The sequence below is a fragment of the Rhincodon typus genome, chromosome 31 (genome assembly GCF_021869965.1).
Source record: "Rhincodon typus isolate 14 chromosome 31, sRhiTyp1.1, whole genome shotgun sequence".
Taxonomy (NCBI): domain Eukaryota; kingdom Metazoa; phylum Chordata; class Chondrichthyes; order Orectolobiformes; family Rhincodontidae; genus Rhincodon; species Rhincodon typus.
The window spans coordinates 3,002,586-3,026,229 of NC_063362.1; the positions used below are offsets into that span (position 1 = coordinate 3,002,586).

The 23,644-nt window shown below is 40.5% G+C and overlaps 1 protein-coding gene across 3 annotated transcripts in view; it reads left to right on the forward strand.

Moving 5' to 3' along the window:
* Nucleotides 1-23,644, forward strand: part of slc35e2b (solute carrier family 35 member E2B) — a 40,286-nt gene that overhangs the window by 8,803 nt on the left and 7,839 nt on the right. For all 3 annotated transcript variants that reach the window (XR_007265262.1, XM_048614923.1, XM_048614922.1), the window contains 6 exons: nt 11,997-12,514; nt 14,111-14,246; nt 15,675-15,802; nt 16,586-16,706; nt 19,284-19,337; nt 22,649-22,721. Coding sequence is in view for 2 of the 3 variants with exons in the window: in XM_048614923.1 (XP_048470880.1) it covers nt 12,196-12,514; nt 14,111-14,246; nt 15,675-15,802; nt 16,586-16,706; nt 19,284-19,337; nt 22,649-22,721 (831 nt within the window). In the remaining variant the exon portion in view is untranslated. The remainder of the gene's footprint in view (nt 1-11,996; nt 12,515-14,110; nt 14,247-15,674; nt 15,803-16,585; nt 16,707-19,283; nt 19,338-22,648; nt 22,722-23,644) is intronic.

Genomic DNA, 23,644 nt, shown 5'->3' on the forward strand with positions numbered 1-23,644 from the left:
GCAGCATTGTGAAGGAAAAAACAGAGTTAACGTTTTGGGTCCGGTGATCCAAAGGTTCTGAGGAAGGGTCACCGGACCCGAAACGTTAACTCTGTTTTCTCCTCCACAGATGCTGCCAGACCTGCTGAGCTTTTCCAGCAACTTTGTTTTTGTTCCTGATTTACAGCATCTGCAGTTCTTTTGGTTTCTATTAAGAAATAAAAGGTTATTTGAAAAGGAGCATTATGCAAGGTTATGGGAGATAAAGGAGAATGGCACTGAGTGAGATGCTCCTTTTGGAGAGTGAGACAGACATGAGGGGACAGATATGACATGGCCCCATTCTGCACTGTAATAATTATGTGAACTGCAAGATGCTGTCCAATGTTCATGGAATTTCAAGGCTTTTGGAAATTGAAGAAAATGTTTGAATTCAAGCCTCTGGGTTTCTACTTGAATAATTTTAATTGGATCAGTAAAGGTACCCTACACTCTAGCAAGAATATATCCTGATCCCAAGTACAGAATATAGCTAAATATTAGCCTAGCTATATTTTGTAAGAGTCTTTTGTTCTCTCTGAGTTCAAACATCTCTGCCCTATCTGTGCTGAGCCCAGTGAAGTCCAAGTCATCGTTTATATGTTTCAATCAAGTCACCTTGTGCTCTTCTAAACTCTAGCAGACACAAACCTAACCCATCCTCGTGATATAACCCAGCCATTCCTGGTAACACTTTAGTAAATTTTCTTTGAATTGCTTCCAAGATATTTACATCTTTGCTTAAATAAGACGACCAGTACTGTACACAATACTTCAGATGTGGTTTCACCAATGGCGTATAACTGGAACATAACCTTCCTACCATTATATTCAATTCCCATCACAAAGCTTTCCAAGTTACTTGCTGTACCTACACACTAACTTGTTGCAATTCATTTACTTGTACACCTAGATCCCTTTGCATCGTAGAACTCTGCAGTCGCTTGCTATTTAGCTGACATGCTTCTTTGTTATTCTTCCTGCCAAAATGGACAATTTCACATTTTCCTACATTACGTTGCATTTGCCAGATCTTGGCATAATCACTTAACGATATTCCATTTAACTTATCCATATCCCTCTGTAGTGTACTTAGTTTCCTACCTTTGTGTTATTAACAAATTTAAATAGAACTTCTTTTATTTTAGATATTTTTAAACAATTTTTTAAAATAAAACCCGTGTCCTCGGAACAGTGACTGGAATTCTAGATTGAGTCCACTAACATTACAACTGTGGCACTTCCTTCCCATTGATTCATCTGCCATCTCCTTATTTTCCGTTATTAATTCCCTAGACTCCATTTCTACAGGATCAGTGGTCACTTCATTTTTTTAAGTATCTATAGAAACTCTTAGTATTTGTTTATATATTTCTAGCTACTTTCTCTTGTATATAGTCATAGAGCTGTACAGCATGGAAACAGACCCTTCGGTCCAACCCGTCCATGCCGACCAGATATCCTAAACTGATCTAGTCCCATTTGGCAGCATTTGGTCCATATCGCTGTGAACCTTTCCTAATCATGTACCCATCCAGATGCATTTTAAATGTTCTAATTGTATCAGCCTCCACCACTTCCTCATGCAGCTCATCCTATACATGTGTCACCCTCTGCGTGAAAAAGCTGCTCTTAGACCCTTTTTAAAAACTTTTTCCCCTCTCACCTTAAACCTATGCCCTCTAGTTTTAGACTCTCTTACCCTAGGAAATAGACCTTGGCTAACCACCCTGTCCACGCCCCAACTCCTATACTCATACTCTGACCAATAAAGGCAAGCATGCCAAACGCCTACTTCACGACCTTGTCTACCAGTGACTCCAGCTTCAAGAAACTATGAACCTGCACTCAAAGGTTACTTTGTTTGGCAACACTCCCCAGGAACCTATCATTCAGTGTATAAGTCCTGCCTTGATTTGCCTTACCAAAATGCAACACCTCACATTTGTCCAAATTAAACTCCTACGGCCACTGCAAGCTCTCCCTTAGACGTTTTTTAGTTATTCTTTGCTGCTTTTTGTATTCTGTCCAATATTTACCCCTGTCACCTGTCTTGTGAAATTATATGCATTTCTTCAAATTTGATATTATATTTAACTTTTCATTGACCACGGATAGTTGGTCTTCCCCTCGGGAATGTTCTTTATTGTTGGACTGTACCTATTCTGAATATTTTTAAATATCCTTGAAATGTTTGCCACTGCGTCTCTATTCCCTAATCCATTAACTCAGTTTGCCAGTCCACTTTAGGTAACTCTGCTTTCATGCCTTTAAACTTAAGTGAAGGCAATTATAAAATAGTAGTCTTGATTTCACTTTTCTGTCCAACAAGCTGAATGTAAAATTATGATTGCAGTTACCTAGAGATGCCTTCATTATGATGTAATTGATTGATCCTATCTCTTTGCCCAATATCTGGTCTCTAGTTGGTTCCAGAATGTGCTGTTCTAAGAAACAATTCTGAAAATATTCTGTTAACACCTCATCTAGGCTACTGCTACCCATTTGATTTTTCAGGTCCAAATGTAAGTTAAAATCCCCTGTGATTATTAGAGTACCTTTCTGACGAGCTCCCATTATAATTCTGTTTTCCCCTCCTTTATGCTCAGCTTGCCCTCAAGTGATTTCTTGCCTTTAGCATTTTGTATTTCTGCCCCAATCACTTCTGTGTCCTGCCTTTCCAAGCTCAGATCATCTCTCTCTTGTGGTAATACCATAATTAATTGTTAGAGCCATTCCTCCATCTTTTTCTAGCTTCCTGCCTTCCTAAATCTCACATACACTTCAGTATTCATATTCCAATCCATGTCATTCTGCAGCTGTGTCTCTGTAGTAGCTAGCAGATCATGCATATTTATTTATATTTGTGCCCTTGGTTCATTTTGTTTTGTTTTGAATGCTACATGCATCCTATATGTCCTTTTAGTTTTGTAACTTCTAGGCTTGCCAAGTGATGTACGGAGATTTGTTCTCTCAGCTCCTTTCAGTCAGTCAGTTTATCATTTCCCTGATTAATACTTTACTCCAATACATTGTTTCTCCTCTTAATTTGCCACACCTTCCCAAGTTTGAAACTTTGCCCATATATTTTGATGAAAACCTTCTGTCCTTCCTCAGTTATGTGACTCACTAGAACACTGGCCCAAGAATAGTAAAGTTTAGACTGTCCCAACATTATAGATCCCACTTTACACAGCACTGGTGCTAGAACCAGAACATGACTCGAGTAATAATCCAGAGATTATTACCTTCTGAGATTTTTTTTTCATAACTTGATGCCCAGACCCTTACACTGACGCTGCAGAACCCCTTTCTTTTGTCCTGCCTATGTCATTTTGTACTGATAGACCATGACAACTATATCCCCTTCCCCCTTGCTGTAAGATCCCCTCCAGCCCTGTGTAGATGTCCTGAACCCTGGCACCAGCAGGCAACAGAGCCTTCTGGACTCTTACTCATTGGTGCAGATAATATTGTCAAGCCCCCTGTGACCACTGCCTGCCTTTTTTGCTCTCCCTTCATGAATTGCTTTCTGCACCATGATGCTGTGGTCAGTTGGCTCACCCAATCTGTAGCTCCTCTCTCTGTCTGTCATCCAAACAAACTTGAAGAGCCTCAATCTGTTGGACAGTTGCAAAGTCTAAAGCTCCTGTGCTCCTCCTGTATGTGTTGCCTTACTTGCAGTCTCACTCTCCTGTCCCCGAACACTGAATTAATCAGATCTAAGGGCTGTAGCTGCCTCCTGGTACAAAGCATGCAGGTAACCCAGAAAGGTTTTCAGCAGCAATTAACTTGGTAAACTTATTGATTCAACTTATAGCTGTGTGATGGAATCCATATCCAGCATTCTGTGGGAATGTAACCTTCAGGGTTCTCATACTCTCAAGGATGTTATTATTGGGCTGTTACAAAATTCTGTCGAGCAATAGCAAAGGGCTTGTTTTAAAGTTTTCAATAGGTTACTCTAAACAGTTTGTGGATCTCTGAAGAGAAATTTTAAAGGCTACAGGCAATTAGAAAAGATAGTGAGCAGAGTAGCAGTTAGAAGATCTGCTTTTAGCTGTACTGCAAACATTCTGTGAGGGACTCAATGAGGAGTCAAGAACATGTGGACAGTTGTGTGTTGTTGGAACAACAGCAGAAGTTCCAGGCATTTAGTAGGCAGCTGAGTGTTGGAATCAGGTCACAGAAGAGGCTGAGCAAGTGGAATGTTGCTGGCTGTTTGGGGAATGCCATGGGGTCTGTATTCCCCGGTTTACCATTGTGTATTTTGTGTTCAGTGTTACTTGTCCGCATTTTGTTGCTGTTTTGGCAGGGCTGGGAATGCATAATATATCGTTTGTCCAGCTCTTCATAAAAAATATGCCTTCCCAATTTACCTCCAGCTTTCTGCAGTTTTCCCCATTTAAATAATACTGTTCTTTTGTTCTCCCTTCTAAAATGAGCAACTGCACATTTCCACACATTATACCCTATTTGCCAACTGTTTGCCCACTTAGGTAACCTACTTGTCACAAATCTTCTCTTTGTTAGTGAATGATTGAATTTTAGGTGTACATGTGGCTGGGGTAGGTAAGGTAGTTGGGTAGGAACAGTGAAGTGAGTGAGTAAGTGTTTAGGGTGATGAGTTTGGGGAAAGGAGTCAGGGCTTTGGGGTGAGGGATGGGTTTGCGAGGCAATTGGGTGGATGTCTGAGATATCAGATCTGCTGTACCTAGGAGTTAGAATGTTATTTTTCTAACATTTCCTAAGTAACTGCCCAAATAAGTAAGTTAGGATTATCTGAAGTCACTAATTCATAACTCAGCCACAGACAATTTTTCGCAAGGTCTCAGCGAGAAGGAGAATTGACATTGGATGTTTAGACTTCCCAGGAATGCTCACAAAGTCAGTGCGCTGGGATTTCTGCAGGGTCCCGGTGCCCATCTCTAGTCATACATCTGATCTCTTTTGATCCAGAACCTGGAAACTTTGGGCCATTAACAATCTTCCGCCACACTGCATATGGTTTTTGATATTATGTCTCTAGTACAGATACACTTTCTCACATCGGTCTATTCAAAAGCCAGCATTGTCCAAACACCAGATGTTTCTTACCCACAGTGCAGTGAGCCTTGTTCCCACCCAAATTACTTAGAAAAATGCAGGGAATTGCCGAGTACTGAATAGTAGTGACCCTTGAACTGACCTGAACCAACTAAGACTGATCCATCTGACATGCAAGAGAGCAGTCAACCTGATTCCAACAGCAATGAAAAGGATAATGAAATGCAGGTTTAAAAAAAAGTCTTTACACCCGTGATGCAGATTAATAAATTTAAAACAATCATGTGAATAAAAATAAAAGCCAGCAGGTACACATGGGTAGCCATGCAAGAAGGAAGCACAATTCATTGACCATAGCCAGGAAAGTGGAATTATTGCAGAAATCGGATAGAGGTACTTAGTGCAAAAACTGACAATTAACAGGTGGAGAGGCAATGGTTCTAGTGGCATTATCACTAGAATATTAATCCATTAAGTTACAAAGAAATGCTGGAGTATTGTAGTTTACAGACTAGTGATAATACAGCAGGTCACGTCCAAAACAAGTCACAACTTGCCTTTCATCTTCAGATGTCAGTTGATATGAATCTATTTCCAACATTTAGTGTTTATACTCAACCAGCCTTGTTGAAGCTAATCCCTGCTATGGAGGAATTATATTATGAGCAAAAGCTAAACGGGTTGGCACTCTACTCACCAGAGTTTAGAAGAATGAGAGGTGATCTCATTGAAATATGCAGAATTCTTAAAGGCCATGACACGGTAAGTGCTGACAGGATGTTACCCCTCATGGGAGACTCTAGGACCAAAAAGCATAGTGTCAGAATAAAGTGGCACCAATTTTGACTGAAATGAAGAATTTTGACTCAGAGTTGAGAATCTTTGGAACTCCTTTGGCACAGAAGGCTGTGGGGGCAGAGTTCTTGTGTTTGTTTAAGGGTGAGATAGATTTTTGATCAGTTGGGGAATTCAGGGTTCTGGGAAAAGTGCAGGAAAGTGGACGTGAAGAAAGTCCAATCACCCATGATCCCGTTGATTGGTGGAGCTAGCTTGAAGGGTTGATTGCTTAGGCCAATCTTCTGGTTTTATTTACCAGAATATGACAGCAAATAAGGCCACCTTGCATGTTGACCAGGAAACAATTCTACGATTCTGCAAGGCTTTTCCAGTGCCACTTGAGGCAAAAGTAGAGGCAGAAATCAGGAGGGCGGCAAGCAAAGGAATCATTAAACCAGTTATACTGCTCGTACCGATTGTGATGGCTGACAGGTCGGTTCACCTTTGTGGGGATTTTAAACCAATGGTAAACTATTTTTCGCAGCTGGATAAATACACAGTCCCTCACAGAGATTTATATGCAGAGCTGGCAGGGAGGCCTGTCCTTTATGAAGCTGGACATGAGCCATGCATACTTGCAGTTGCAGTTGGATGAGGATTCCCAGACGTATGTTACAATTAATACCCATCATAGTTTGTACCAACATACAAGATTGCCATTTGGGATATCGTCTGCTTGTGCTATTTTTCAGTGGATGATGGATAACATTTTACAAAGTCTATCCCAGGTCACCATTTATCTAAATGACGTGCAAATAACAGGGAAGACCAGTAAGGAGGGTTGGAGAACTTGGACATAGTCCTTAGATGGTTCTTCTAGGTGGGTGTACGCATTAGAAGGGAAAATGTGTTCTGGCACCCCAATTAATCTTCTTGGGCTACAGAGTCAACAAGACTGCGTTACACCTGTTGGAAGATAAAGTGAGGGTGATCAAAGGTGCCCTGGCTACCACATCTGTCCCAGAGCTTGGGTCTTTCCTTGAGCTGGTGAACTATTAAGGAAAATTCGTACATAATCTGGCCCCCATCCTGGAACCTTTGCATCAACTTCTTAAAAAAAGGATCCACCTTGGAAATGGTTGCATAGCCAAGCCATACCTTTCAGCACCGTCCGGGAGGCCAAGTAGCGAATGTGGATGCATTGAGCCACCTCCTGCTGGCAGACACACCACTAGTAGTTCCGCCACCAGAAGAGTCCATACTGGTTTTGAAACTTCTGAAACATAGACATAGAAGATAGGAATAAGAGGAGGCCATTCGGCCCTTCGAGGCTGCTCTGCCATTCTTCACGATCATGGCTTATAGTACAACTCAATAGCCTAATCCTGCTTTCTCCCCATAACCTTTGATCCCATTCGCCCCAAGTGCTATGTCTAGTTATCTCTTTAATACAGTCAATATTTTGGCATCAACTACTTCCTGTGGTAATGAATTCCACAGGCTCACCACTCTTTGTCTCTTGATCTCCATTGTAAATGGTCTACCCTGAATCCTCATACTTTGACTTCTGGTTCTGGACACACCCACCATCGGGAACATCCTCCCTGCATCTACTCTGTCCAGCCCTGTTAGAATTTTATAATTCTCTGAGATTCCACCCCTGCCACCTCACCCCTCAGTTATCTGAACTCCAGCAAAAATAATCCCAACCTAGTCAATGTCTCCTCATACATAGGACCCACCATCCCTGGAATCAGCCTGATAAACCTTCATTGCGCTCCCTCGAGCAAGAGTATTCTTCCACGGAAACGGAGACCAAAACTGCACACACTATTCCAGCTGTGGTCTCACCAAGGCCTTGTACAACTGTAACAACACATCCCTGCTCCTGTACTCAACCTGTCACAATGAAGGGCAAGTACCTTTTGCCGCCTTTACCACCTGCTGGACACACTTCCAGTCACAGCTGACAATATTAGACTTTGGATGCATAAAGATCAAGTCCTAGCAAAACTGAAACAGTGGTGATGGAGGGAAGCCAAAGGGCCATTGCAACCAGAATTGAAACCTTTTTGGACGTGAAGAGACCAGATCACAGTAGAAGATGGCATATTATTATGGGGAGCATGAGTGATTATCCCGAGCAAAGCTCGCTGCAGATTCTGGCTGAACTCTACCAGGATTGTGCAGGGGTTTCCAAAATGAAAATGTTGGTGAGAAGATTCTACAAATACATTAAGACCAAGAGAGAAACTAAAGATAGAGTAAGGCCCCTTAAAGTCAAAGAGGTCATCTTTGTGTTGAATCTCAGAATAAGGGAGAGATATGAAATGGATATTTTGTTAGCTTTTATTTTGGAGAAAGAAATGGAGGCTGGAGAATTCAGGAACTAAATATTGTTGTTTTGAAAACAGTTCACATACCAGAGGAGTAAGTGCTGGAGGTATTAGAAAGTATAAAGGTGAGTAAACCGCTGGAACTTGATCTAGTGGGTCATAGGACATTGTGGGAAGTTTGGGAGGAAATATTTGTATCATCTGTATCATAGCATAGTGTCAGAGGTCCTGAATGACTGGAGAGTGGCTGATGTTGTGCCTTTGTTTAAGAAGAGCTGTAAGGAGAAGCCTGGCACCTGTAGATCTGTGAGTCTGACTTTGGTGGCAGGTAAGTTGTTGGAGGGGATTCTGAAAGATAGGATTTATATGTTTTTGGAGAGGCAAGGAATGATTCGTGACAGTTGGCATGGTTTTGTGAGAAGGAAATCATATCTCACAAACTTGATTGAGTTTTTGAGAAAGTAGACATTGTTTACTCACACTTTATTAAAGCTTTTGACAAGGTTCAGCATGGTAGACTAATTAATAAAGTTTCCACAGGGATTGGTGCAAGGTTCATTTTTGTTTTGAATTTGTAATAATGATTTAGATGAGAGTGTAGAAGGAATTGTTGGTAAGTTTGCGGTGTAGTGGACAGTGAAGGAGGTTATCTAAGATTATAAAGAGATCAACTGGGTCACTGGGCTGAAGAGTAGCTGATGGAGTTTAATTTGGGTAAATGTGAGGTATTGCATTTGGTAAAACAAATACGGGCATGACTTACACAATTAAAAGTAGGTCCTTGGATATTGTTGTAGAACAGAGACCTGGACGTGCAGGTACATAATTCTTTAAAGTTTGCATCACGTATGGATAAGGTGGTTAAGAAGGCATATAGCATGCTCACCTTCATTGCTCAGACCTTTGAGTAAGGAAGTTGGGGCATCATGTGAGGTTGTATAGGACATTGTTGAGGCCTATTATGGAGTACTGTATCCAGTTCTGGTCGCCCTGTTCTAGAAAGGATATTATTAAGCTGGAGAGAGTTCAGAAGAGATTTGCCAGGGTGTTGCCAGGAATGGAGGGTTTGAGTTATAAGGAGAGGCTGGATGGGCTGGGACTTTTTTCACTAGAATATAGGAGTTTGAGGGATGATGGTATAGAGGTTTGTAAAAATCATGAGGGGTAGAGATAACGTGAATGGCAGGTGTTTTTTCCCTAGGGTGGGGCATGTTTTAAAGGTGAGAGGAAGAAAGATTTTAAAAAGACAGGAGGGTGTTTTTTCACACAACAAATTGTTTGTCTGTGGAATGAACTTCCAGAGGGCATGTTAGATGCGTGTACAGTTACAATGTTTAAAAGTCATTTGGATAAGTATATGAATAAGAAGTGTTTGGAAGGATATTGGCTAAATGCAGACAGTTGGCACTAGTTTGGGAAACTTGGTCGGCATGAGCAAATTGGACCCAAAGGTCTGTTTCCGTGCTGTATGACTCTATGAATGCAATAAAAAGGTGATATGACTGTTACACAGATTCACTTTGCTGCTCCCTCTGAGGTTTCATCTGCTGAAGGAATTCTGCAGGATCCTCCATCAAATGTTTAACCTAAAAAGCCAGAGCTGGGTAAGTAGGTAGTTTTTTGTCTGGTCAGCATCAGAAACAGACGCCTGACTCTTTGCAGAAATTAGCTGTCATGTTTAATAAATTTCATGAAGGGTTTCGGGCAAATTTCTCACATTATCTTCCTAAAATCACCTCATCAGAGAGGTGTGAAGTGTTAGTAAGGCAGAAGTACTTTCCAGTGTTGGAATTCCATATTCTGGGACTCCTGCTGTTGGTGCTATAATTAAAGCGCTGTTGTGCACCAGTAAAGCACTGTCAGACCAGAGCTGCCCTACGTAGTTCATCCCATTTCCTGAACATTGAGATGGAGAAATTTGGCACCCTCCTTTGTGGACCTTGCTGACTTGATACAAAGGAGAGCTCTGCTCTTTCCCCTAGGCCTAGTAGAGGAGCAACCTTGCCAGACCATGCCAGTTTAGTCTGAGGTTACTATCTGGGCAGTCTCCATGATCCAGAGAAATGCTCAGCCATGCCGCAATAAGATCAATTGAGCTTCTATGCTCTGTCAGGGTATGTGCCACCATCTCTCTGCTCCCTCACACGCTGTATCTCTGTAACTGCACCCAACTTTAACCACCCACCGAGGCTCATGGTTTAACACTCTTAATACCTCTTGCAACTTTCCCTGTTATCCCACCCACCCAGTCCTGTACGACTTATGCATTGCTTACTTATTCACTCAGGATACCAAAATTCCAAAGTCAATAGGCTACCTCTACCTGAGCTGCAGATCCCAGGATTGCACTGAAACATAAGTGGGAGGGGGAAAAAAATCGACCTGAGAGCATGACAGTGGGATGAGTGACTCTTTATTGTAAATACAATCTCATATTTATAAATATATGTGCATTTTTCATCAGATGTGATCAGTGTAAATACCATATGTCTTTACAGAACATATTTCTACTTTCTTCAGATCAAAACTAGAACTGGTTCCACAATAACATACAGAAGTTGAAAATTAGGATTGTTCTGCAACAGCATATTTTGTTTATTGTTGATTTTATTTTCTGGTGCTGTTTCTCTACTGATGAAATCTGTATCAGACGGTTAGGTATAATGCAGTGCTGATCCTGCATAGGACTGAGCAATGACTGTGGTCCAGCAGATGTTTTAGTGTCATGTTGACATTCAAAAATCCCGGGAAGGGATGAAAGATTTCTGATGCTGTGCTCTGTCTTGGAATGTCTGTTCAGGAGATGTATTGAAAAAAATTAAGACTTGCCTTTTATGTAATGCCTTTCAGGATCACAGTCAGTTAAGTACTTTGAACTGTAATCGCTGTTTTAATATAGGAAGCATGACAGTTTGGACACAGGAAGATCCCATGTTCAGGAATGCGATAATGACCAAGTAATCTGTTTTTAATGATGTTGATTGAGGGAAAATGTTGATCACGATACCAGGACAACGCCCCTGATGCTCTTCAAAATAATGAAGTAACCATGGAATGATTTATAACTATCATTTTCAGCTGAAAAGTCTCTCTGACAGTACAGCACTCCCTCAGTACTAGACTGGAGTGTCAACCTAAATTTTTGTTCTCAAGTCCTGGAATGAGACTTGAATTTAGAATCTTTTGACTCTTGTGGCAAGAGTACTCCTAGTAACAGTCTGAATTTTGCTGTGTATGTCAGGAACTGATGTTGGGTTTGTTTTTGGGTTGTGAAACTGCTTGAGATGACAGTATGCCTTCTGGCTGAATTTGATGGTAGGTGACAAATTAGTAGGTTGACACCATACTCGTCGTCCAGTTTGGGATACTGGGAAATTCTGGTCAGGGTTCTGCACAGTGTGTACCTCCGATAGGCAGGGAAATAACAAAGCAATATCAGTATCAGGAGAATGAAGAATGAGGCCATGCCCAATGAAGATTGGAGACATTTGTCTCCAGGAGTTCCATACTCTTGTTTCTATTGCTTATGTTTTTCTTCCACAACCATCTCTGTGGAGAAAAAGGTTCATGAAATTTTCAACCCACTAGTTTTAACAGGGATAAGTGTTCTTTAGCAAACTTTCTTGATCTATGACATGACAAGAAAGCTATCAAAATCATCCAGGTAATGCGATTTCTTTAGTTCTTTACCTGTTTGGATTTAAATGTTTTAGTATATTAGCAAAAGCAAGAACACAGGCAATTTTTATAAAAAGCAGATTGTACGCTAAATATTCTCACTGGTTAATTTTTAAAACAAAATATTTCCTTGCTTTCTAGCTGCTGAATTGACATTGCGGCATGAATAAGGTGGAAATGATCAATACTACAGGAATTGGATGGTGACCAGATCTCTCTCATTTGACATTAACAGAGCCTTATACCACTTATATCCTTGGCAGGGTGACCATTTGTTCTACAGAACATTTCAGACATTTGCTTTTAGTAACTGACCAAGCTGCAGTCTGCTAACCAGAGCATGTCTCTGACGGAGAGTTCCCATCCTCTGCCAGACAAGAAAAAGCCTGATGAGAAGTTGCAGAAAGAAAAAAAAATTCCAGGTCGTTGCTCCCTTTTCAATAGGAATGAAAAGATCGTAATTACGCGAAGTGACAGCTGTACGGATGAAAATGTATTAAAAATCACCATCACAGAGACTACTGTCATTGAATCAAACTCTGGAGTTTGGAGTGTCAAGGCCATGATGTATCTTAGCCTCTGGTACTTTTTCAGTTTCTGTACACTCTTCCTCAACAAATACATCCTGACTTTGCTGGAAGGAGAACCAGGAGTGCTGGGTAAATATCTTTAAAATCTTTAATGTTAATACATTGCTGATATCACACAGTCAGTTCTGGGCCTGACAGTGGCTCACTCTCCACTCTGAGCTAAATAACTTTGTAGAGTTGTAAAAACATGCTAGTGCAATTTGCTCTCCATCCCTGTCCTAGGCTCTTTTCATATATTCTATACGCTGATTTTTTTTTTGAAACTTACAATTATATGTGAAGCCAGAGGCAAAGCAACAAATCTGTTTGCTTTGAATGCTGATCTCTTATATCTCAAAAGACTTATTTTTATGGAAAGAATAATTATACCATTGTGACTTTTTCTTTCTGGTTTTCTTTGTCATCAAAATGTAAAATAATGTGTGAGAGTGAAAACTGCTGATGCAGAAATCTGAAATGAAAACATGAAATGATGGCAATGCTCAATGGATCAGGCAGTATCTGGGGATAGAACATTTCCAGTTGATGAGTTTTGATGAAAGACTATTGATTTGAAACTTGACTCTCTCCACAGCTGCTGTCAGAGCCATAAAAAAAGTATTTGTGCTAAAGATTCATTATGGAAATGAGATTTCTAAGCCACCCAAGAATATAGTGTAATGGACAATGGTTTGGTTACCACTGAAGTGTTTTATTTTTAATGGGGATAGCTGTTTTTAATATAGAATCGTCCCTTAGCCAGGATTCATTTCACTGCCAAATTCCTACAGTGCAGAAGGAGGCCATTCAGCCTGTAAAGTCGACATCAACCCAGCCCCTACCCTGTCCCTGTCATTCTGCCTTTACCATGGCTAATCCACCTAGCCTGCACGTCTTTGGATTATGGGAGAAAACCCGTGCAGATGGAAGGAGAATGTCTGTGCGGAGTTTGCACAGTTGCCTAAGGCTGGAATTGAATCCGGGTCCTTGGTGCTGTGAGGCAGCAATGCTAACCACTGAGTTACCACGCGCCTTTAGCTGCTAAATCAAGAATTCAGCGTTAAACTTATAGGGGAAGAGTTTGTGTAGTGGAGTACAATATACCTAATAATTCAGAACCTCAGGATAATGCTCTGGGGACATGAGTTTAAATACCACCAGGATAGACAGTGAAAATGCCTTTAAAAATTTAAAATAAAATCTAGCCTAATGGACCATGTTTACTGTCAGTTGTCAAAAGAACTCATCTGGTTAACTACTATCCTTTTTAGGGAATGAAATCTGCCATCCCTACCTAGCCAGAAACACCCACATTCTATGAACGAATCTACAGCAAACTTTGTCTTAACTGGCATTCTTGATAAACTGGCAAAAATTATATACTACAAATATCGTGATCAGTGATATCTATATCCCCTCACATTAGGTTTCTATTATTTTGTGTTTTTACATTAATTTTAGGATGTGTGTTGATGTTTTTACATTGATTTTTTTTCAGGGATGTCGATGTCTCAAAGCTCCACTTGGTCAGAGTTTACTGTGATTGCACGTACCTCTTGATTATCCAGACATCGATTGTCCCATAGGTGCCAGTTAATAGAAAGTTTGCTGTATTTACAAAAATTTTGACAATTGGTGCCTGAACTAATTCTTGGTATTATTTGTTGCTTTGTCTGACTTTTTCAGGTGCTGTACAAATACTTACAACCACTGTGATTGGTTGTTTCAAAATATACATCCCGTGTTGTTTATATCAGCATAAAACCCGAGCTGAATATCCATCAAACTTCATTATGATTATGTTTTTTGTAGGATTAATGAGGTAAGCTGGAGAAACATAAGTGAATTGATAAATCAAACAGTTCAGTTTTTGTTTTATTCTGGACCGTTTTGTTCTTTAGATTTGTGTATGTCACTCTTGGGTATACAGAGTAGAATAGCAACCTACTTCAGGTTGGTTGCCATATAATTGGGTATTAATTAAAAGAGAAAAGTCTTTGTGTAGAGTATATGTGTCTGTAGCAGTACCTTTGTCAATAAAAGTCAGTTATTATTTAACTGATTTAAAGTTCAGATTTCAGATATTCCATCCAAAGTGAGACTTCTTTTAAAATTCAACAGTGGGTTTCATTTTTTGAATTCAGTAGCTGGTAAAGTATTCTTTAAACTTGAATTTGTGCATTTGCATGACATAAACATCCACTACTACCACCACCACCAACAACAAAAATATATCTGGTTACTGATCACCCCTCTAAGGAGTTTTGGACTGAAGCATATTGTTGGCACATGGTAGAAGTAACTCTACAGCCAAATATATGGATTTTTGTGAATAAATTATTGAGTTTGAAGTGTGGATTAAATCGTAACCTTTAGCAGTGGGAAACAGCCATGTCCAGAGGAAGAGAAGAGGTCTAGGGTGCCTAACACTCACTCACACAACCGGGTATCCCAGCAAATGGAGCAGGGCCCCCTAATCTGCCAGCTTTGGTCCTGCTCTTGAACGTTGTGGCCCTGAGTCCAACTTGCCTCTGCCATTCTGCCATGTCACATCTGGTAGGCAGCAGGATTGCAATGTCGGAAATGGCCTGATAGATGATGTTTCGTGCTTCAAGAAAATCTGGCTGTACTTGTAATTAATATTGCCCCTGCAGCATTGGGGTAAGAGTCAGTGTTTCTGAACCAGCAGTTTGAATAAAGGACCAAGGTAGTATTATGATTAAGCATATTGAGAATTCTTTATCAAACAAATTTCATAATTGATAAAATATTTTGATCACTTTAAATATGTCATGTTTTTGTAGAATCCCCACAGTGTGGAAATAGGCCATTCAGCCCAACAAGTCCACATCAACCCTCCGAAGAGCATCCCACCCAGATCCATCCCCCTACGCTATCCCTATTACCCTGCGTTTCCCATAGCTAATGGACCTAACCTACACATTCCTGAACACAGTGGGTAATTTAGCATGGCCAATCCACCTAACTTGCACATCTTTGAACTGAGAGAGGAAACCGGAGCACCCGGCAGAAACCCACGCAGACACGGAGAACGTACAACATGTTATTAAATCTAACATGAAACTAATGGGAATGAGATGGCCAGATTCAATGTAATAACTCGTCAGGCTTTACCTCTCAAATCTACATTGCTCATGATTTCTATGATGATAGCTGTGCCATTTTGTATTTGCTTTTACGTTTCACTAAAAGGATTCATTGATTTTTGTTTTTTTTTGTTATTGTGCAGGTTTACTACTGTTGTTTTGGGACTGGTAAGCCTAAAAAATGTAGCTGTTTCATTTGCAGAAACTGTAAAAAGTTCAGCGCCAATCTTCACTGTAATTATGTCTAGGCTTATTCTGGGAGAATACACGGGTAAGAAATCCTGTTTCAATGGAAAATATAGTAACATTGCCAAATGTATTGTCCCAGTGTAATCAAGGATTGTGGCACTTAGTGTTGATTTACCTATGTAAATAATGTTAAGAGAATAGGTTCTCTTGTTACTCAGGTTTGTCCAATTTGTTTCTGAAACTTGGAGTGTACTTGGGATTCTTGTAGACTAAGCCACAACAAACACCAAAACCTGAGCTTACTTCATATTAAACAGGGATCCTAACCAAGCATTATGGACTTGCCTCTGCTTTAGCTTATCTGTTTACGAAGCCCTCATCTATGCTTATGTTACCTGTACATGCAACTATTCGTATGCTCTCCACTCTTGATCGACTTCAGCTCTTCCACAGGCAACACATCCTATTCTTACTTGTGCAGGTCCCATTTGAGATGTAAAGATCAAATATGTAAATAGACAGTGTTCATCATCAGTGATGTGTGGATCACATTGAGTTTACTGAGATATGGTTCTACGTGAAGCCATGTGTTAGGCCTTGTCATATATGTAGTTACTAGACAATGTTTAATAATAGGTGAAATTTACCAGGAGCCTTGCCTCTTTTAGTCTCTCTTAATCCTAACAAAGAGCACAATACACTCCAAGATCCGCCACAATGATAACACCATTTACTTGTCACCTCTAATCCTTTGATCATTTCTCTTAATTTGAAGTTATGTGGCTTAGTGTCTGTGAAGTGCATTGAGATGTTTTCCTGCATGTTGTGGTACAACTGCATTGCCTGTTCTGCTTTGTAATCCTAGGTTTATGGGTTAACATGTCTTTAATGCCTATAATGGGTGGATTGGCATTGTGTACAGTCTCAGAAATCAGCTTTAACATGCTTGGCTTCTCGGCTGCTTTGTCCACCAATATCATGGACTGGTAAGTACTTTTGACATACATTGTCATTTAAGAATTACTAATTTTGAGAAGTACATGTTTGTAGACCTCATTGCTATGTGCTGTTTTTAGCTGTTGTACAACTGTTTACAGATCAGAACTGCTGGTCCAGCAGTGCAGGATCTGGAATGGAGGATGTGATGTTGCAAACTTTTTGTATTCCTTACAAATACTAAACATATTCTTTCTTTAGTGTATTTCCTCCTCCTCAAAGGATTGTTTCGAGGTTTCTAAATCCCTTAGAATAATTGCAGTTATTTAGGTGAAAAGGGCTTGAGATTTTAGAAATTTGTATTTTGCCTGTCGTCCCTATCTAGTGTGCAGCTTGTGTTACGATGATAAATGCTGCAAAATCTCTCAAACGTTAGTTAGATGACTGACTGACTAGTTTGATTGTGGCAGTAGAGGGAGAAATAATAGTTACAGCCCAGAAGGTGTTCCTGGAGCTTTGACTCAATTTTATTTTGAAAATGGGTTAGTGATGGCCTACTGATAATATCGCAAGACTATTAATCCAGAAACCTAGCTATTGTTCTGGGGACCCGGGTTCGAATCCCACCACGGTAGATGGTGGAATTTGAATTCAGTAATTTGTTTTTAAAAAGTCTGGAATTAAGAATCTACTGATCACCATGAAATCATTGCCTATTATCAGAAAAAAACCATCTGGTTCACTAATGTCCTTCAGGGAAGGAAATCTGCCACTCTCACCTGGTCTGGCCTACATGTGACTCCAGACCCACAGCAATGTGGTTGACTCTCAATTGCCCTCTGAAATGGCCTAGCAAGCCACTCAGTTGTACCAATCGCTACAAAGTCTCAAAGAAATGAAACCGGACGGATCACCTGGCATCGACCTAGGCACTGGAAAAGACAACGGCAAAAACAGCCCTGTCAACCCTGCGAAGTCCTCCTCACTAACATCTGGAGGCTAGTGCCAAAATTGAGAGAGCTGTCTCACATACTAGTCAATCAACAACCTGACACATCATACTCACAGAATCATACCTTACAGACAATGTCCCAGACACCACCATCACCATCCCTGGATATGTCCTGTCCCACCGGTAGACAGACCCAGCAAAGGGGGCGGCACAGTGGTATACAGTCAGGAGGGTATTGCTCTGGAAGTCCTCAACATTGACGCCGGACCCCATGAAGTCTTATTCCTTCACGTTAAACATGGGCAAAGAAACCTCCTGCTGATTACCACATACTGTCCTCCCTCAGCTGACGAATCCGTACCCCTCCATGTTGAACAACACTTGGAGGAAGCACTGAGGATGGAAAGGGCACAAAATGTACTCTGGGTGGGGGATTTCAATGTCCACCACCAAGAGTGGCTCGGCAGCAGTACTACTGATTGAGCTGGTCGGGTCCTAAAGGACATAGCTGCTAGACTGGGTCTGCGGCAGGTGGGGAGGGAGCCAACAAGAGGGAAAAACATACTTGACCGCATCCTTACCAATCTGCCAGCTGCAGTTGCATCTGTCCATGATAGTATCGGTAAGAATGACCATCGCACAGTCCTTGTGGAAACGAAGTCCCGCCTTCACTTCGAGAATAACTTCCATCGTGTTGTGTGGCACTATCACTGTGCTAAATGGGACAGACTTTGCACAGATCTAGCTACTCAAGACTCACCATCCATGAGTTAGCTGCCATCAACAGCAGCAGAATTGTACTCCAGCACAATCTGTAACCTCCTGGCCCGGCATATCCCCCACTCAACCATTACCATCAAGCCAGGGGAACCACCCTGGTTCAATGGAAAGTGCAAGAGGGCATGCCAGGAGCAGCACCAGGCATACCTGAAGATGAGGTGCCTGAGGAACTGAACTGAGGAAGAGTCACCAGACCCGAAACGTTAACTCTGATTTTTTTCTTCACAGATGCTGCCAGACTTGCCTGAGCTTTTCCAGCAACTTCTGTCTTTGTTCCTGATTTACAGCATCCACAGTTCTTTCGGTTTTTATAGTTGAGTCATTGTTTTATCAGGATACATGTAGGCCAGCAACCATTGGACTTAGTGAACAGGATTTGCTGCGAATTAGGACGCAAGCAGCAAAGTTTGACCTTGCATTTGCACACTCTAAAACATGGGCAGCTGGCCAGGAGTAGATCAGAATTTTCAAGAAACAAAGACATGGGTTGATAGTTTCAGCAGTAGATGAACTAAGGAAAGGACACATTGGGTGGAAATGGAAGTGGAAATGAGTAGTCTTGGTGATGGTGGCAAAGCAGTGTGATTGTGGACAAAATTTAAGTGTTCTAAATTCTTGGCTCCCTTGCATTCTGCAATATGAGTGAAAGCCAGGAACTTAGAACACTGCTAAAATTTATCCACCACGTAACTGCCACACCACACAGGAATCTGACTTTAGATTCAAAGGCTGGATTTGTAGCCATTAATAATATTGTGTGATCTTATTATAAGAGACTTTATATTCATTTTAAATTAGATTTTCAGGCACGAAAATGGTTGCAAATTTATCTAATTAAATGTCAGTTTTATTAAAGCATGCTATGTGGCACCTGTGGTAATGCAAATCTTTTCAGTTTACAGAATGTCTTCTCTAAAAAATTGCTTAGTGGAGACAAATATAAATTCTCGTAAGTGTTAGTCATTTCACTTTTATCTTTTTGGTATCATTACTGTTAACTTAATGTAACTCAATCTATATCCTGTATTATGATTAAAATAAATCAAAGTTTTATTTACATTTGAACATTTTTACTTTCCCTCCTCTATTTGCGAACTAATACCATCCAAGCCTTGCTCCCACCAGTGTGTTTTCTTTCAGTCTTCCTGTTGATTGCTTGTGCCAGAATGTGCTACTTTAAATACTTCAGCTGAGCTCACATTCCCCCTGCATTGCATTTTGCCTTTATTGGCCACAAATCCAAGTATTGATAAATTTTAGGATACATTTACACACCAACCTTTAATGTTGCAGTCAAACTCCTGCTATGCCGCCATTTGCCATGTATGTTTTTGAAACAAACTCCTGATGAGCTGCTCCCAGGAAGCAATGTAAACGTGGCATTTTCCAATTTGGGCTTCAAGGATCAGCATGGAGGCAGTAGCCTGGAACTTTGACAAAGCAAGAAAGACTTAAAGGATATCCCAACTATTTGTTTTTCTTTATAGGGATTCTGAATGTTGAATTTTTAATTGCTGGTAAATTCTGGATACTATTACACATGCTGTGAACATCTCACATGAATTATAGTAAATTCAGTAAATTTTAGAGTAATTTGAAAGTGAGGAAGTAAAATACAAGAACTTCAATTGTCAGGGTCAGAGGTGAATGTAGTGGCCATCACTAAGGAGAGGATGTTGGGGAAGCTGAAATGTCAGAAGGTGGATAAGTCACTTGGACCAGATGGACTACACCCCAGAGTTCTGAAAGAGATAGCTAAGGAGATTGTAGATGCATTTGTTGTGATCTTCTGTAGAAACATAGAGAATAGGTGCAGGAGTAGACCATTCAGTCCTTTTGAGCCTGCACCACCTTTCAATATGATCATGGCTGATTATGCAATTTCAGTATCCCATTTGCGCTTTCTGTCCACATCCCTTGATCCCTTGATCCCTTTAGCCGCAATGGCCACATCCAGCTCTGTCTTGAATACGTAATTAGAATCACTAGAGTCAGGGAGGGTCCTAAAGGACAGGAAAATGGCTACTGTAACACCCCTGTTTAAGAAGGGAAAGAGGCAGAAGTTGGGGAACCTATAGTTTGGTTAGCCTGGCCTCAGTCATTGATAAGATTTTAGAGTCCCCTATTAAGGATGAAATTGCAGAGTACTTGGAAGTGCATGGTGAAATAGGACTGAGTCAATGTGGCTTCTTTGGGGGAGGTCACGCCTGACAAATATATTAAAATTTTTTGAGGAGATAATGAGCAAGTTAGACAAAGGAGAGCCAGTGGACCTGATCTCTTTTTGGATTTCCAGAAAGCCTTCAACAAAGTGTCGCACAGGAGGCTGCTGAATAAGATAAGAGCCCATTGTGTTAAGAGCAAGGTACTGGAATGAATAAAGGATTGGCTGACTGGCAGAAGGCAGTGAGTGGTAATGAAGAGGTCTTTTGCAGGATGGCAGTCCATAAGTAGTGGAGTTCTTCAGGGTCAGTGTTGGGACCACAGCTATTGATGTTGTACATTAATTATCTGGACGAAGAAACTGAGGCCGTTATTGCTAAGTTTGCAGATGACAAAACTAGGTGGAGGGACAGGTAATGATGAAGTGAGGAGGTTTCAGAAGGACTTGACTATGATAGGCGAGTGGACAAAGAAGTGGCAGATGGAATACAGTTTGGGAAAATGAGGTTATACATTTGAGTCGGAAGAATAGAGGCATAGACTATTTTCTCAACAGGGAAAGGCTTCGGAAATCTGAAACTCAAAGGGACTTGGGAGACCTAGTTCATGATTCTCTTAAAGTTAACTTGCATGTTCAGTTGGCTGTTTAGAAGGCAAATGCAATATTAGCATTCGTTTCAAGAGGGCTAGAATACAAGAGCAGAGAGATACAGCTACAACAGTTCAAGGCTGCGGTCAGACCACATTTGGAAAATATGTGAGCAGTTTTGCTGTCTGTAACCTAGGAAGGATTGGTGGCATTGGAGTGGGTCCAGAGGAGGTTTACAAGAATGATTCCAGGGATGAAGAGTTTGTCAAACGGGGAGTGGTTGAGTTCTCTGGGACTGTACTTGATGGAGTTTAGAAGAATGTGTGGGGGATCTGATTGAAACTGACAAAATACTGAGAGGCTTGGATAGAGTGGACGTGGAGAAGAAATACCCCTAGTAGGAACGACTAGGACCAAGGGCATAGCCTCTGAGGGAAGGGACCACCTTTTAGAACTGAGATGAGGGGTAATTTCTTCATCCAGAGTTTGATGAATCTGTGGAAGGCAATATGCAGAGGGCTGTGGAAACCAACTTATTGAGTGTATTTAAGACAGAGACAGGATAGGTTCTTGATTAGTAAGGGGCTCAAGGGTTACAGGGAGAAGGCAGGAGAATGGGGTTGAGAAACATATCAGCCATAATCAAATGGTAGAGCAGATGTGATGGGCTGAATGGCCGAAATCTGCTCCTGTATCTTCTGGTTTTAATTGGATTTTAGCTGAGGCTGTGCAAATTGAAATGAAATCCGGAAGGTAAAATATGCTGCAAATATTTTTGATCACTAAATGTATTCTTCAGATAAATATTTACCATTTTGATCATTATAGGCCCATATATGGAAGAAATTGTTTCCTAGTGGTAGAAACTGGCAAATCATCAAACATTTTCTTGTCCTGTAACAGAATTGTAAAAGTTTTACCCTGGGGCAATGTATAATGTTGAATTGGTCACCTCTGAAACTACACCAAAATTGTCCATTTCAATAATCTTTTAGGGCAGTGCTTTTATAGGAATTTTTATAGCAATTTTCTAGTAATTGATGGCAGCTAAATTAAAGGTGCATTCCAGGCTGCTTCAGCACAATTGCCTTTCTATACTGTAGGATGTCCAAAAAAAGCAATATTGTGGATTGTGTTCAAAATTGAGGGTCCAGACAGAGTACTTAAGGAGAAATTGCTAGAATGATCAACAATTAGGGGACTTGAATTTATGGAAATGACAAAAGAACCAAAGGTGACATAAGGCAAACCTGGTATGCAGTGAGCAGTTAGGATCTGGAATGCACTGTGTGGTGTTGCAGATTCAGTAGTGACTTTCAAAATGGAACTGAATCATTATATGTGGGGCAAATGTTTGCAGGACTTCGAAAAAGATTGGGGAAAGGGGTCAAACTGAGTTGCTCTTGTAGAAAGACTGTAAGGACATGAAGGACCAAATGCCCTCCTTCTATTCTGCAATTATTCTAACATTTCCATGTATTTGAAATGTTTTGTGTTTGCATTTCTAGACCACCTGAACTGCAGTTTTATACTAGTGCTGCTGCTGTGGTAATGCTAATTCCAACCTGGATGTTTTTTATGGTAAGACAACTTGTGTAAGAGTTCTGGAAATGGTTTTCAGCTAGACAAAAAGTTTTGTATTTTCTCCTAAATCTGTACACCAATCCTTTTCAATATAAAGATATATATTCAAGAATAGAGCACATGGAATACCTCAAATTTTTATTCCTTGTACAATTGCAAAGTTTCTATCTTTTTATGTAAGTTTTTTTTTCTGCATCTAACTGAGAAACTAAAAGTACATCAACTTGGTTTGCAAGTGAAGGAGGCTGCATAATTTCATGTTTTTTAAAATGTAGGAGCATACCCCTTTGAAAAAATATAGACTTCCTTTTTCCCTAGCCCACTGCCTGACCACATTCAAAATTAAATGTCGTATACCAGAAGTGACTTTAGATGTATTTTAGAAGTATAGGGGAGGCAGTGGCCTACTGATGTTATCACTGTACTGTTAATCCAGAGACCCAGGTAATGTTCTGGGGACCCGGGTTTGAATCCCACCATGGCAGATGGTGCAATTTTGAATTCAGTAAAATATTGAAATTAAGAGTCTAATGATGACAATGAATCCATTGTTGATTGTCAGGAAAAACCCATCTGGTTCACTAATGTCCTTAGGGAAGGAAACCTGGTCTGGCCTACATGTGACAGCAATGTGGTTGACACTTTACTGCCCTCTGGGCAATTAGGGATGGGCAATAAATGCTGGCCGAGCCAGTGATGCCCTCATCCTGTGAATGAATAAAAATTAAATTTAGGTAAAATATTTAAAGTTAGCAGATGCTGTCAGTGAATCATAAATAGTTTGTTTTACTTGAATAGATTCTAGTAGGAAATATTAAGAATCATATTTTATGAAGCAAATTTAAAGAAGTGTGAAGACCAATGAACTATAGTTTTGTTCAGTATTTTGTTTTATATTTTATTTTGTTTCTCTGTTTTGC